We start from the raw sequence: 16,307 nt of genomic DNA, 5'->3' as shown, positions 1-16,307 counted from the left end.
AGGAAAAACTCTGAAAAAAATGAAACAGATAAATAATTTACCACATAGAGAGTTTATAGCATTAGTAATAAGAATGTTCACTGAACTTGTGAAAATAATGGAAAACACAGTGAACATTTTAACAAGGGCCTAGAAAATGTAAAAAAGGACCAGTCAGAGCTGAAGAATACAATACCTAAAATGAAAAACACACTAGAAGTGATTAACAGGAGACTATGTGATACAAAAGAATGCATAAGTGACCTGGAAGGGAGAAAAATGAAAATCACCCAAAAAGAAAAAGAAAACCAAAAATTTTAAATGAGGACAGTTTAAGGGACCTCTAAGACAACATCAAGCATACTAACATTCACATTATATGGGTCCCAAAACGAGAAGAGAGAAAGGGATTGAAAATGTATTTCATGAAATCATGGCTGAAAATTTCCCAACCTGAAGAATGAAATAGATATACAGATATAGGAAATACAGAGAGTCCCAAACAAGATGAACCCAAAGAGACCCACACCAAGACATCATAATTAATTGGCAAAAGTTAACGATAAGGAGAAAATTTTAAAGGCAGCAAGAGAAAAAAAGTCACATATAACCCATAAGGCAATCAACTAATTTTTCTGCAGAAATTTGCTGGCCAAAAGGGAATGACATGATATATTTAAAGTGCTGAAAGGGAAACACCTACAACATGGGATAGTCTGCCCAGAAAGTTTATCATTCAGAACTGAAGGAGAGATAAAGAACTTATCAAACAAACAAAAACTGAAAGAGTTTCTTAACATGAAACTGGCCCTAAAAGGAGTGCTTAAGGGTCTTCTCTAAGAGGAAATAAAGGGCTACAACAAGAAGAGTTTATAGAAAAGGAAAAATCCCACTAATAAAGTCAAATATATAGTAATGGCTATGGATCAACCACCTAAATAAGCTAGTATGAAGATTAAAAGACAAAACTTGTAAAATCAACTATAACTAAATAAACAGGGGATAATCATGAAGGCGATAAATATGAAATCAAAAACACAAAATGTGGGGGAGGGGAGTAAAAAATGTAGAGATTTTAGAATATGTTTGAACTTAAATGACTATCAGTTTAAAACAAATGTAGTTTTACATCAACATATATGAACCCCATTAAAACCACAAATCAAAAACCCACAATTGATACATAGAAATTGGAGAGAAAGGAACACAGGCATACCACTAAAGAAACTCATCAAACCACAAGGGAATAAACTAAAAGAAGAAGAAATGAAAAAACTTCAGAAACAATCAGAAAACAAGTAACAAAATAAGTACATACTTATCAATAATCACTTTAAATGTCAATGGACTAGATACTCCAATGAAAAGTCATAGGGTGGCTGATTGGATTAAAAAAAAATCCAGCTACATGTTGCTTACAAGAGATTCATATCAAAGCTAAAGACACACAGATTGAAAGTGAGGGTATGGAAAAAGAAATTTCATGCAAATGGAAATGACAAACTTCCAGTAGCAATACTCAGACAAAATAAACTTTAAAATAAAGACTGTAACAAAAGAAAAAGAAGAGCATTATATAATGATAAAAGGATCAATACAAGAAGATAATAGTATACTCATTAACATATATGCACCCAATACAGGAGCACCTAAATATATAAAGCAAATATTAACAGACATAAAGGGAGAAATTGACAATAATATAATAATAGTAGGAGTAGTCCACTTACATCAATGGATGGATCATCCAGAAAGAAAATCAGTATGGCATAAGTGGTCTTAAATAACACAATAGACCAGTTGGACTTAATAGATGTCTACAGGACATTACATCCTAAAACAACAGAATACACATTCTTTTTGAGTGCACATGGAACATTCTCAAGGATAGATCACATGTTAGGCCACAAAACAAGTCTCAACAAATTTAAGAGGATAAAAATTATATCAAGCATTTTCTCCAACAAATGTTATGAAATGAGAAGTCAATTAAAGAAAGAAAAGTGGGAAAAGAATGAACACGTGGAGACTAAACAACAATCTACTAAAAAACCAATGGGTCAATGAAGAAATCAAAGAGGAAACTAGAAAATACCTCCAGATAAATGAAAATGGAAATGCCACACTCAAAACTGTATGGGATGCAAAGACACAGTAATCAAAACAGCGTGGTATTGGCACAAAAACACACATATAGATCAATGGAACAGAATAGACAGCCCAGAAATAAACCCACATACCTATGGTCAATTAATTTTTGACAAAGGAGGCAAGAACGTACAATGGGAAAAAGATAGTCTCTTCAGCAGGTGCTGTTGGGAAAGTTGGACAGTCACATGTGAACCAATGAAGTTAGAACACACCCTCACACCATACACAAAAATAAACTCAAAATGGCTTAAAGATTTAAACATAAGACACCATAAAACTCCTAGAAGAGATCATAGGCAAAACATTCTCTGACATAAATCCTAGCAATGTTCTCTTAGGTCAGTCTCCCAAGACAATAGAAATAAAAGCAAAAATAAACAAATTGGAGTGAATCAAACTGACAAGCTTTTGTATGGCAAAGGAAACCACAAACAAAAGGAAAAGACAACCTATGGAATGGGAGAAAATATTTGCAAATGATGCAACCAACAAGGGCTTAACTTCTAAATTATACAAACAGCTCATACAACTCAACAACAACAACAAAAACAACCCAATTGAGAAATGGGCAGAAAACCTAAACAAACATTTCTCCAAAGAAGACATACAGATGGCCAACAGGCACATGAAAAGATGCTCAACATCTCTAATTATTAGAGAAATGCAAATCAAAACTGCAATGAGGTGCCACCTCACACCAGTCAGAATGGCCATCATTTTAAAAAATCTACAAATAACAAATGCTGGAGAGGGTGTGGAGAAAAGGGAACCCTCCTACACTGCTGGTGGGAATGTAAATTGGTACAACCACTATGGAAGACAGTATGGAGTATCCTCAAAGAACTAAAAATAGAGTTGCTATGTGATCCAGCAATCCCACTTCTGGGCATATATGCAGACAATAATTCAAAAAGATACATGCACCTCTATGCTCATAGCAGTACTATTTACAGTAGCCAAGACCTGGAAACAACCTAAATGTCCATCAACAGATGAGTAAAGAAGATGTGGTACACATATACAATGTAATGCTACTCAGCCATAAAAAAGAATGAAATAATGCTATTTGTAACAACATGGGTAGACCTAGAAATTATCATACTAAGTGAAGTAAGTCAGAAGAAGAAAGACAAATACCATATGATATCACTTATATGTGGAATCTAAAATATGACACAAATGAACTTATCTACAAAAGAGAAACAGACTCACAGACACAGAGAACACACTTGTGGTTGCCAAGGAAGGGGTGGTGGGGGAGGAATGGAGTGGGAGTTTGGGGCTAGCAAATGCAAGCTGGTATATATAGAATGGATAAGCAATAAGGTCCTACTGTATAGCACAGGGAACTATGTTCAATATCTTGTAACAAGCCGTAATGGAAAACAGTATTTAAAAGATTGTATGTATGTGTGTATATGTATAATATATATATAACTGAATCACTTTGCTGTACAGCAGAAGTTAACACAACATTGTAAATCAGCTATACTTCAATTTTTTAAAACTATATGGGATGCAGCAAAAGCAGTTCTAAGAGGGAAGTTTATAACCATATAGGCCTTCCTCAAGAAAGAAGAAAAATCTCAAATAAACAACCTAACCTACCATCTACCTTCTTTAATTAGATAAAGAAGAACAAATGAAGCCCAAAGTCACAGAAGGAAGGAAATAATAAAGATCAGAGAGGAAATAAATAAGATAGAGGCCAAAAAAGTAAAAGATCAATGAAACCAAATACTGGTTTTTGAAAAGATAAACAAAAGTGATAAACCTTTAACAAGACTTACCAAGAAAAAATGAGAAAGGGCAATAAATAAAATAAAATAAAATCAGAAATGAAAAAGGAGAAGTTACATTGGCACCATAGAAATACAAAGGAGTATAAGAGATTACTACAAACAATTATATGTCATTAAAATGGACAACCCAGATGAAATGGACAAATTCCTAGAAATGTACAATCTCTCAAGACTGAATCGGAAAGAAATAGGAAATATGAACAGGCCAATTAACAGTAAAGAAGTTGATTCAGTAATCAAAAAGTTCCAGGACCAGATGGTTTCACATTTAAATTCTATCAAACATTTAGAGAACAGTTAACACCTATCCTTCTCAAACTATTTCAAAAACTTGAAGAGGAAGGAATGCTTCCCTACTCAATCTATGAGGCCACCATCACCCTGATACCAAAACTGGACAACGATATCACACATGAAAAAATTACAGGCCAATATTACTGATGAGCATAGCTGTGAAAATCCTCAACAAAATATTAGGAAACTAAATTCAACAATACATTAAAAGGATCTTACACCATGATCATGTGGCATTTATCCCACTGATACAAGGATGGTTCAGTATTTGCAAATCAATCAATGTGATACACCACATTAACAAACTGAAGAATAAAAATCATATAATCATCTCAATAGATGAAGAAAAAGCTTTTAACAAAATTCACATTTATGATAAAAAATACTCAACAAAGTTAGTATAAAGGAACATACCCCAACATAATAAGGCTATATATAACAGGTGCACAGCTGACATCATACTCAGTGATGGAAAGCTAAAAGCATTTCCTCTGAGATCAGGACAAAGAAAAGTATACCCACTCTGGTCACTTTTATTCAACATAATATTAGAAGTCCGAGCCACAGCAATTAGGCAAGAAAAAGAAATAAATAGAATCCAAATTGAGAAAGAAGTAAAACTGTCACTGTTTACAGATGGCATGATACTATATATAGAAAATCCTATAAACACCACCAAATAACTACTAGAACTCGTCAGTGAATTCAGTAAAGTTGCAGGATACAAAATTAATATACAGAAATCTGTTGCATTTCTGGACAGTAACAACAAACTACCAGAAAGAGAAATTAAAACAATCCTATTCACAGTCACATTCAAAAGAATAAAATATCTTGGAATAAATCTAACAAAGGAGATAAAAGATCTGTACTGAGAAAACTACAAGGTACCTATGAAAGTAATTGAAGATGACACAAACAGATGGAAAGATACACTGTGCTCATGGATTGAAAGAATTAATATTGTTAAAATGACCAAATACCTAGGCAATCTACAGATTCAGTGCAATGCTTATCAAAATACCAATGGCATTCATCACAGAAATAGAAGAAATAATTCTAAAATTTGTGAGAAACACAGAAGACCTCGAATAGCCAAAACACTTGTAAGAAAGAAGAACAAAAACAGGAGTTATCACACATCCCTCATTTCAAACTATACTACAAAGCTACAGTTTTCAAAACAGTATGGTACTGGCACAAAATCAGACACATATATCAATGGAACCAAATAAAGAGCCCACAAATGATTCCACACTGATATGGGCAATTAATCTATAACAAAGGAGGCAAGAATATATAATGTGGAAAAGACAGCCTCTTCAGTAAATGGTGTTGTGACTTCCCTGGTGGTCCAGTGAGTAAGACTCTGTGCTCCCAATTCAGGGGGCCCACGTTCAATCTCTCATTGGGGAACTAGATCCCTCATGCATGCTGCAACTAAGAGTTCGCATGCCACAACTAAGAGTTTTCATGCTGCAACTAAGATCCGGTGCAGCCTAAATCAATCAATCAATAAATATTTTTTTTAAAATGGTGTTGGAAAAACTGAACAGCTACATGCAAAAGAATCAAACTGGACCACTTTCTGACACCATATACATAAATAATCTCAAAATGGATTAAAGGCTTAAATATAAGACCTGAAACCATAAAACTTCTAGAAGAAAACATAGGCAGTACATTCTTTGACATCTGTCTTAGTAAAATTTTTGCAGTCAAATGCTCTACCACTGAGCTGTACCCCCTGTCTTAGTAAAATTTTTGGATATGTCTCCTTAGGCAAAGGAAACAAAAGCAAAAATAAACAAATGGCACTACATCACACTAAAAAGCTTATCCACAGTGAGGGAAACTATCAACAAAACAAAAAGGTCACCTACTGAACTGGAGAAGATATGTGCAAACAATATATCCAAAGGGTTAATATCCAAACAATACAAAGAACTCATACAACTCTATATTGAAAAAGCAAACAACCCAAGTAAAAAACGGAACAGAGGTCCTGAATAGATATTTTTTCAAAGAACACATATGAGTGGCCAACAGGCACATGAAAAGATGCTCAACATCACTAACCATTGGAAAATGCAAATGTAAATCACAATGAGGCACCTTCAAGATGGCAGAGGAGTAAGACGTGGAGATCACCTTCCTTCCCACAAATACATCAAAAATACATCTACGTGTGAAACAACTCCTACAGAACACCTACTGAATGCTGGCAGAAGACCTCAGACTTCCCAAAAGGCAAGAAACTCCCCAGGTACCTGGGTAGGGCAAAAGAGAAAAGGAAAAACACAGACAAAAGAATAGGGACAGGATCTGCTCCTCTGGGAGGGAGCTGTGAAGGAGAAAAAGTTCCCACACACTAGGAAGCCCCTTCACTGGCAGAGACAGGGGGTGGGTGGGGGAAAGCTTCAGAGCCACGAGGAGAGTGCAGCAGCAGGGGTGCAGAGGGCAAAGTGGAGAGATTTTCGCCGAGAGGATCGGTGCCGACCAGCACTCACCAGCCTGAGAGGCTTGTCTGCTCACTTGCTGGGGTGGGTGGGGGCTGGGAGCTGAGGCTCAGGCTTCATAGGTCAGACCCCAGAGAGAGGGTTGGGGTTGGCTGCATGAACAGAGCCTGAAGGGGGCTAGTGCACTACAGCTATCTAGGAGGGAGTCCAGGAAAAAGTCTGGAACTGCCTCAGGGGCAAGAGACCATTGTTTTGGAGTGCGCGAGGAGAGGGCATTCAGAGCACTGCCTAAATGAATTCCAGAGACAGGCACGAGCCACGGCTATCAGCACAGACACGAGAGATGGGCATGAAACACTAAGGCTGCTACTGCAGCCACCAAGAAGCCTGTGTGAAAGCACAGGTCACTATCCATACCACCCCTCCCAGGAGGCTGTGCAGACCGCCACTGCCAGGGTCCCGTAATCCAGGGACAACTTCCCTGGGAGAGCACACGGCACGCCTCAGGCTGTTGCAACATCACGCTGGCCTCTGCCACCACAGAGGAATGCCCTGCGTTCGGAACCCCTCCCTCCCTCCGGCCTGAGTGAGTCAGAGCCCCCTAATTAGCCGCTCCTTTAACCCCGTCCTGTCTGGGTGGGGAATAGATGCCCTCAGGCGACCTACACGCAGAGGCGAGGCCAAATCCAAAGCTGAACCCCAGGAGCTGTGCGAACAAAGAAGAGAAAGGGAAATCTCTCCCAGCAGCTTCAGGAGCAGCGGATTAAATCTCCACAATCAGTTTGATGTACCCTGCATCTGTGGAATACCTGAATAGACAATGAATCATCCCAAAATTGAGGCAGTGGACTTTGGGAGCAACTGTAGACTTGGGGTTTGCTTTCTGTATCTAATTTGTTTCTGGTTTTATGTTTACTTTAGTTTAGTATTTAGAGCTTATTATCATTGGTAGATGTGTTTATTGATTTGGTTGCTCTCTTCCTTTTTTATTTTTATATATATATTTTTTCCTTTTTCTCTTTTTGTGAGTATGTTTGTGCATATTTCTTTGTGTGATTTTGTCTATATAGGTTTGCTTTTACAATTTGTCCTACAGATCTGTCTGTCCTTTTTTTTTTTTTTTTGGTATAGTTTTAGCACTTGTTATCATTGGTGGATTTGTTTTTTGGTTTGGTTGTTCTCTTCCTGATTTTTTTTATTACTTTTTTATTTTTAATAATACTTTTTAATTTTTATTTTACTAACATTATTTTATTTTATTATATTTTTTCCTTTCTTTCTTTCTTTTTTTTTCGACCTTTACTTCTGAGCCAAGTGGCTGACAGGATCTTGGTGCTCCGGCCGGGTGTCAGGCCTGAGCCTCTGAAGTGGGAGAGCCAAGTTCAGAACATTGGTCCACCAGAGATCTCCGGCCCAACATAATATCAAATGGCAAAAGCTTTCCAGAGATCTCCATCTCAACGCTAAGACCCAGCTCCACTCAACAACTAGCAAGCTATAGTGCTGGACACCCTATGCCAAACAACTAGCAAGACAGGAACACAAACCCACCCATTAGCAGAGAGGCTGCCTAAAATCAAAATAAGTTCACAGACACCCCAAAACACACCACCGGATGCGGTCCTGCCCTCAAGAAAGACAAGATCCAGTCTCATGCACCAGAACACAGGCACCAGTCCCCTCTACCAGGAAGCCTACAGAGCCCACTGAACCGACCTTACCCACTGCGGGCAGACACCGAAAACAATGGGAACTAGGAACCTGCAGCCTGCAAAAAGGAGACACCAAACACAGTAAGTTAAGTAAAATGAAAAGACAGAGAAGTACACAGCAGACAAAGGAGCAGGGTAAAACCCCAACCAGACCAAACAAATGAAGAGGATATAGGCCGCCTACTTGAAAAAGAATTCAGAGTAATGATAGTAAAGATGGTCCAAAATCTTGGAAATAGAGTGGAGAAAATAAAAGAAACATTTAACAAGGACCTAGAAGAACTAAAGAGCAAACAAACAATGATGAACAGCACAATAAGTGAAATTTAAAATTCTCTAGAAGGAATCAATAGCAGAATAACTGAGACAGAAGAATGAATAAATGACCTGGTAGATAAAATAGTGTAAATAACTACCCCAGAGCAGAATAAAGAAAAAAGAATGAAAAAAATTGAGGGCAGTCTCAGAGACCTCTGGGACAACATTAAAGGCACCAACATTCTAATTATAGGAGTCCCAGAAGAAGAAAAAAAGGGACTGAGAAAATATTCGAAGAGATTATAAATGAAAACTTCCCCAGTATGGAGTAGGAAATAGTCAACTCCAGGAAGCACAGAGAATCCCATACAGAATAAATCCAAGGAGAAACAAGCCAAAACACATATTAATTAAACTATCAAAAATTATATACAAAGAAAAAATATTAAAAGGAGCAAGGGAAAAGCAAAAAATAGCATACAAGGGAATCCCCATAACGTTAACAGCTGATCTTTCAGCAGAAACTCTGCAAGCCAGAAGGGAGTGGCAGGACATATTTAAAGTGATGAAGGGGAAAAACCTACAACCAAGGTTACTCTACCCACGAAGAATCTCATTCAGATTCAACGGAAAATCAAAACCTTTACCGACAAGGAAAAGCTAAGAGAATTCAACACCACCAAACAAGCTTTACAACAAATGCTAAAGGAACTTCTCTAGGAAGGAAGCACAAGAAAAGGAAAGACCTACGATAACAAACCCAAAACAATTTACAAAATGGTGATAGGAACATGCATATCGATAACTACCTTAAATGTAAATGGATTAAATGCTCCAACCAAAAGACATAGACTGCCTGAATGGATACAGAAACAAGACCCGTATATATGCTGTCTACAAGAGACCCACCTTAGACTTAGGGACACATACAGACTGAAAGTGAAGGGATGGAAAAATATCTTCCATGCAAATGCAAATCAAAATAAAGCAGAGTATCAATACTCATATCAGACAAAATCGACTTTAAAATAAAGGCTATCATAAGAGAAAAGAGTGACACTGCATAATGATCAAGGGATCAATCCAAGAAGAAGATATAACAAATATAATATTTATGCACCCAACATAGGAGCAACTCAATACATAAGACAAATGCTAACAGCCATAAAAGGGGAAATCGACAGTAACACAATCATAGTAAGGGACTTTACCTCCCCACTTTCACCAATGGACAGATCATCCAAAATGAAAATAAGGAAACACAAACTTTAAATGATACATTAAAAAAGAGGGGCTTAATTGATATTCATAGGACATTCCATCCAAAAACAACAGAATATACTGTTTTTCCCAAGTGCTCATGGGACATTCTCCAGGATAGATCATATCGTGGGTCACAAATCAAGCCTTGGTAAATTTAAGAAAATTGAAATCATATCAAGTATCTTTTCCGAAAACAAAGCTATGAGACTAGATATCAATTACAGGAAAAAATCTGTAAAAAAAAAAAACAACACATGGAGGCTAATCAATACACTACTAAATAACCAAGAGATCACTGAAGAAATCAAAGAGGAAATCAAAAAATACCTAGAAACAAATGACAATGAAACCACGATGACCCAAAACCTATGGGATGCAGCAAAAGCAGTTCTAAGAGGGAAGTTTATAGCACTACAATCCTACCTTAAGAAACAAGAAACATCTCAAATAAACAACCTAACCTTACACCTAAAGTGATTAGAGAAAGAAGAAAAAAAAACCCCAAAAGTTAGCAGAACAAAAGAAATCATAAATATCAGATCAGAAATAAATGAAAAAGAAATGAAGGAAATAGTAGCAAAGACCAATAAAACTAAAAGCTGGTTCTTTGAGAAGATAAAGAAAATTGATAAACCATTAACCAGACTGATCGAGTAAAAAAGGGAGAAGACTCAAAAAAATAGAATTAGAAATGAAAAAGGAGAAGTAACAACTGACACTGCAGAAATACAAAGGATCATGAGAGATTACTACAAGCAACTATATGCCAATAAAATGGACAACCTGGAAGAAATGGACAAATTCTTAGAAAAGCACAACCTTCTGAGACTGAAGCAGGAAGAAATAGAAAATATAAACAGACCAATCACAAGTACTGAAATTGAAACTGTGATTTAAAATCTTCCAACAAACAAAAACCCAGGACCAGATTGCTTCACAGGCGAATTCTATCACACATTTAGACAAGAGCTAACACCTATCCTTCTCAAATTCTTCCAAAATATAACAGATGGAGGAACACTCTGAAACGCATTCTATTAGGCCCCCATCACCCTGATACCAAAATCAGACAAAGATGTCACAAAAAAAGAAAACTACAGGCCAATATCACTGATGAACATAGATGCAAAAATCCTCAACAAAATACTAGCAAAGAGAATCCAGCAGCACATTAAAGGGATCATGCACCATGATCTAGCGGGGTTTATCCCAGAAATGCAAGGATTCATCAATATACACAAATCAATCAATGTGGTGCTCCATATTACCAAACTGAAGGATGAAAACAATATGATCATCTCAATAGATGCAGAAAAAGCTTTAGAGAAAATACAACACACATTTATGATAAAAAAAAACATCCAGAAAGTAGGCATAGAGGGAACTTACCTCAACATAATAAAGGCCATATATGACAAACCTACAGCCAGCATCATTCTCAATGGTGAAAAATTGAAACTATTTCCACTAAGATCAGGAACAAGACAAAACTGCCCACTCTCACCACTATTATTCAACATAGTTTTGGAAGTCTTAGCCACAGCAATCAGAGAAGAAAAAGAAATAAAAAGACTACAAATTGGAAAAGAAGAAGTAAAACTGACACTGTTTGCAGATGACATGATACTGTACCTAGAGAATCCTAAAGATGCCACCAGAAAACTACTAGAGCTAATTAATGAATTTGGTAAAGTAGCAGGATACAAAATTAATGCACAGAAATCTCTTGCATTCTATACACTAATGATGAAAAATCTGAAAGAGAAATTAAGAAAACACTCCCATGTACCACTACAACAAAAAGAATAAAATACCTAGGAATGAACCTACCTAAGGAAACAAAGACCTTTATGCAGAAAACTATAAGACACTGTTGAAAGAAATTAAAGATGATAGAAACAGATGGAGAAATATACCATGTTCTTGGATTGGAAGAATCAACATTGTGAAAATGAGTATACTACCCAAACAATCTACAGATTCAATGCAATCCTTATCAAACTACCAATGGCATTCTTCACAGAACTAGAACAAAAAATTTCACAATTTGGATGGAAACACAAAAGTCCTGGAATAGCCAAAGCAATCTTGAGAAAGAAAACGGAGCTGGAGGAGTCAGGCTCCCTGACTTCAGAGTATACTCTAAAGATACAGTAATCAGGACAGTTCGGTACTGGCACAAAAACAGAAATATAGATTGATGGAACAGGATAGAAAGCCCAGAGATAAACCCACACACATATGGTCACCTTGTCTTTGATAAATGGGGCAAGAATATACAATGGAGAAAAGGCAGCCTCTTCAATAAGTGGTGCTGGGAAAACTGGACAGCTACATGTAAAAGAATGAAATTAGAACACTCCCTAACACCATACACAAAAACTCAAAATGGATGAAAGACCTAAATGTAAGTCCAGACACTATCAAACTCTTAGAGGAAAACGTAGGCAGAACACTCTATGACATAAATACAGCAAGATCCTTTTTGACCCACCTCCTAGAGAAATGGAAATAAAAACAAAAATAAACAAATGGGACCTAATGAAACTTAAAAGCTTTTGCACAGCAAAGGAAACTATAAACAAGACGAAAAGACAACCCTCAGAGTGGGATAAAACATTTGCAAACCAAGCAACTGAGAAAGGATTAATCTCCAAAATATACAAGCAGCTCATGCAGCTCAATATCAATAAAACAAACAACCCAATGCAAAAATGGGCAGAAGACCTAAATCGACATTTCTCCAAAGAAGATATACAGATTGCTAACAAACACATGACAGGATGCTCAACATCACTAATCATTAGAGAAATGCAAATCAGAACTACAATAAGATATCACCTCCCTTCAGTGAGAATGGGCATTACCAAAAAATCTACAAACAATAAATGCTGGAGAGGGTGTGGAGAAAAGGGAACCCTCTTGCACTGTTGGTGGGAATGTAAATTGATATGGCCACTATGGAGAACAGTATGGAGGTTCTTTAAAAAACTAAAAATAGAGCTACCATACGACCCAGCAATCCCACTACTGGGCATATACCGTGAGAAAACCATAATTCAAAAAGAGTCATGTACCACAATGTTCATTGCAGGACTATTTACAATAGCCAGGACATGGAAGCAACCTAAGTGTCCATCAAGAGATGAATGGATAAAGAAGATGTGGCACATATATACAATGGAATATTACTCAGCCATAAAAAGAAATGAAATTGTGTTATTTGCAGTGAGTTGGATGGACCCAGAGACTGTCGTACAGAGGGAAGTAAGTCAGATAGAGAAATGCAAATACCATATGTTAACACATATATATGGATTCTAAAAAAAAAAATGAAAAGAAAACAAATGGTTCTGGAGAACGTAGGGTCAGGACAGGAAAAAAGACGCAGAAATAGAGAATGGACTTGAGGACATGGGGAGGGGGAAGAGTAATCTGGCACAAAGTGAGAGAGTGGCATGGACATATATACACTACCAAATGTAAAATAGTTAGCTAGTGGGAAACAGCTGCATAGCACATGGATATCAGCTAGGTGCTTTGTGTCCCCCTAGAGGGGTGGGATAGGGAGGGTTGGAGGGAGACGCAAGTGGGAGGAGATATGGGGATATATGTATACATCTAGCTGATTCACTTTGTTATACAGCAGAAACTAACACAGCATTGTAAAGCAATTGTACTCCAATAAAGATGTTTAAAAAAGTAAATAAAACAAGAAACAACAAATAACAAGTTTGGCAAGGATGTGCAGAAAATGTAACACTTGTACACTGTTGGTGGGAATGTAAATTGGTGTAACCACTCTGAAAAACAGTATGGAGAGTCCTCAAAAACTTAAAACTAGAGCTACCATAAGATCCAGCAGTTCCACTACTGAGCATTTGTGAAGAAAACAAAAACATGGATTCTAAAAGATACATTCACCCCTATGTTCATTGCAAGATTATTTACAGTAGCCAAGATATGGGAGCAACCTAAGTGCCAATCAATATATGAATAGATAAAGAAGAAGTGGTACACACACACACACACACACACACACACACACACACCCCGGAATATTACTCAGCCATAAAAAGCAATGAAATCATGCCATTTGTGATAGCATGATGGACCTATGGGGTATTATGCTAAGTGAAATAAGTCAGAGATAGACCAATGAACAAAACGGAACCAAACAGAAACAGAGTCTTAGACACAGAGAACAAACGGGTGCCAGAGGGGAGGGTATTGGTAGGAGGAGAGAAATAGGTAAGTGGTAGTGGTAGGTAGAAACTTTCAGTTACAAAATAAATGAGTCACAGGTATGAAATATATAGTGTGGGAATATAGTCAATAATTATGTAATATCTTTATTGTGACAGATGACAACTAGATTTATCATGGTGATCATTTTTTTTTTTTTTTTGTGGTGCGTGGGCCTCTCACTGTTGTGGCCTCTCCCGTTGTGGAGCACAGGCTCCAGACGTGCAGGCTCAGCGGCCATGGCTTACGGGCCCAGCCGCTCCGCGGCATGTGGGATCTTCCCGGACCGGGGCACAAACCCGTGTCCCCTGCATCAGCAGGCGGACTCTCAACCACTGCGCCACCAGGGAAGCCCGGTGATCATTTTTAATGTATAGAAATATCGAATCACTGTGTTGTGCACCAGGAACCAGCATGGTGTTGTAGTCAATTATACTTCCAAAACAAACAAACTCATAGATAAAGAGATCAGATTTGTGGCTACCAGAGGTGGAGGGTGGAGGGAGGGTGCGTTAGATGAACGTAATCTAAAGTATTAATTTTCACTTATAAGATAAATAAGTACTAAGTAGGTAATGTACAACGTGATAAAAATAATGAACACTGCTGTATGTTACAAATGAAAGCTGTTAAGAGAGTAAATCCTAAGACTTCTCATCATAAGGAAAAAATTCTTTTTTCTATTTCTTTAATGTTATATCTATATGAGGTGATGGGTGTTTTCCAAACCTCTTGTGATCATTTCATGATGTAAGTCAAATCATTATTGTTGTACACCTTTAACTTAAACAGTGCTATATGTCAATTACATCTCAATAAAACTAGAAGAAAAATTAAATTATTAAAAATTTAGGTCAAGGCTATAGAAAAATCCCTTTACTTCATCATAAATATATCTACATAAATGTAGATCCATAATAATTTTTGTTACCCAGTTAAAAGTTAAAATCAGTAAGTTCTGTTTATGAAAATTCATATAAATTTTTGAAATGTGCACGTTTCTTTATATGTGTTCTTCTAGAGTAAACGGTTTAAATGAGGGAGCTGATATTATCTTATATTCAGTTTATTTCCTGGGGCAAATATTTCCAAAATTAATTTTGAAAATTGTTTTTTTAGCCAACCTGGTGCTACTCAAAGTACATAGAAGCCTTAGAACAGGAAAGGATTCTTCTTAAAATTCAAGAAGAAGTAGAAAGAAAGTTGTTTGCAGGTAATTTTTGCTCTTTGCTTACAGGGTTGCTTTGTTATCTTCTATTACAGATTAATATTAGCGGACTTTGTTAATTATTACTTCACTGTTTCCCTTATTTCTCTTATTTTTGTGCAGCCACACCATCTTTTACAAATTTCAAGTCTACTGGTTCCGCTATGTCTTTGAAAAAGACCATATCTTCCCACAACATCCAGAGTGAGTTTCATGTGATAGTCTATCTTCGGTTCTTTCTTCCTTATTGTTAGAACTCTACCTCTCACTTGGCCATCTGGAGAGGGTAGGAAGGGATGAGGACTGATTCCTTCCCAACTGCTCTGACCCCCAAGTTAGGAGAATTTCAGAGTGTGTGTGTTCCGTCTGTCTCTGTTTTTTTCTCCTCTGCTGTTGAGGAAAGACTATGACATATACCCGACACTACATCCTATTTCCAGAGTGACAGCACTCATGGAAGTGTATACGCTGCTGCTGATAGGTACAAGATAAGTCATAGACTGAATTGATCAGTCCCATCCATGTCCCTCTGACTCACACACTAATGTACATGCACACCTGCACAGTGCACACACACAACACACACACACATACACTTACACTCTCCAGTAACAAATTGATGGCTAGGAGCACCTTGCCTCCCTTCTGAATGACACAGTCTCCTGAATAGGAAGGCCCCTGGGGAATGATAATTTATTGCTTCTATCTACTCCTTATCTAGTCTTCTCTTCCACAAAGAACATTTATGGAAGAGTGGGCTTAGTTTCCCAAGGTTTCCCAAGCTGAATTTTTCTAAGTTCCACTTTCCCAAGATGGGAATATAAGAAAGAACTGAAAATCAAGCTGGGGTCCTTCTCTCATACAGATACTGATGTGATTATACAGTTTTGATACTAGCGTTAGAGTTTAACAATGCCCTTACAAAGTAGTATACTAG

The 16,307-nt window shown here is 37.1% G+C and overlaps 1 protein-coding gene across 1 annotated transcript in view; it reads left to right on the top strand.

Moving 5' to 3' along the window:
- Nucleotides 1-15,624, top strand: part of RGS22 (regulator of G protein signaling 22) — a gene marked incomplete at its 3' end in the record, with an annotated part of 163,358 nt that extends 147,734 nt beyond the window's left edge. Inside the window, exons 25-26 of the mRNA XM_079722154.1 lie at nt 15,283-15,376; nt 15,494-15,624. Coding sequence (XP_079578280.1) covers nt 15,283-15,376; nt 15,494-15,624 — 225 coding nt within the window. The remainder of the gene's footprint in view (nt 1-15,282; nt 15,377-15,493) is intronic.
- Nucleotides 15,625-16,307: the final 683 nt, after the last annotated feature.

This window comes from Hyperoodon ampullatus (genome assembly GCF_949752795.1).
Source record: "Hyperoodon ampullatus genome assembly, chromosome: 17".
Taxonomy (NCBI): Eukaryota; Metazoa; Chordata; class Mammalia; order Artiodactyla; family Ziphiidae; genus Hyperoodon; species Hyperoodon ampullatus.
Note: the sequence above shows the minus strand (reverse complement) of the source record. Positions and strands in the feature narration are given on the sequence as shown.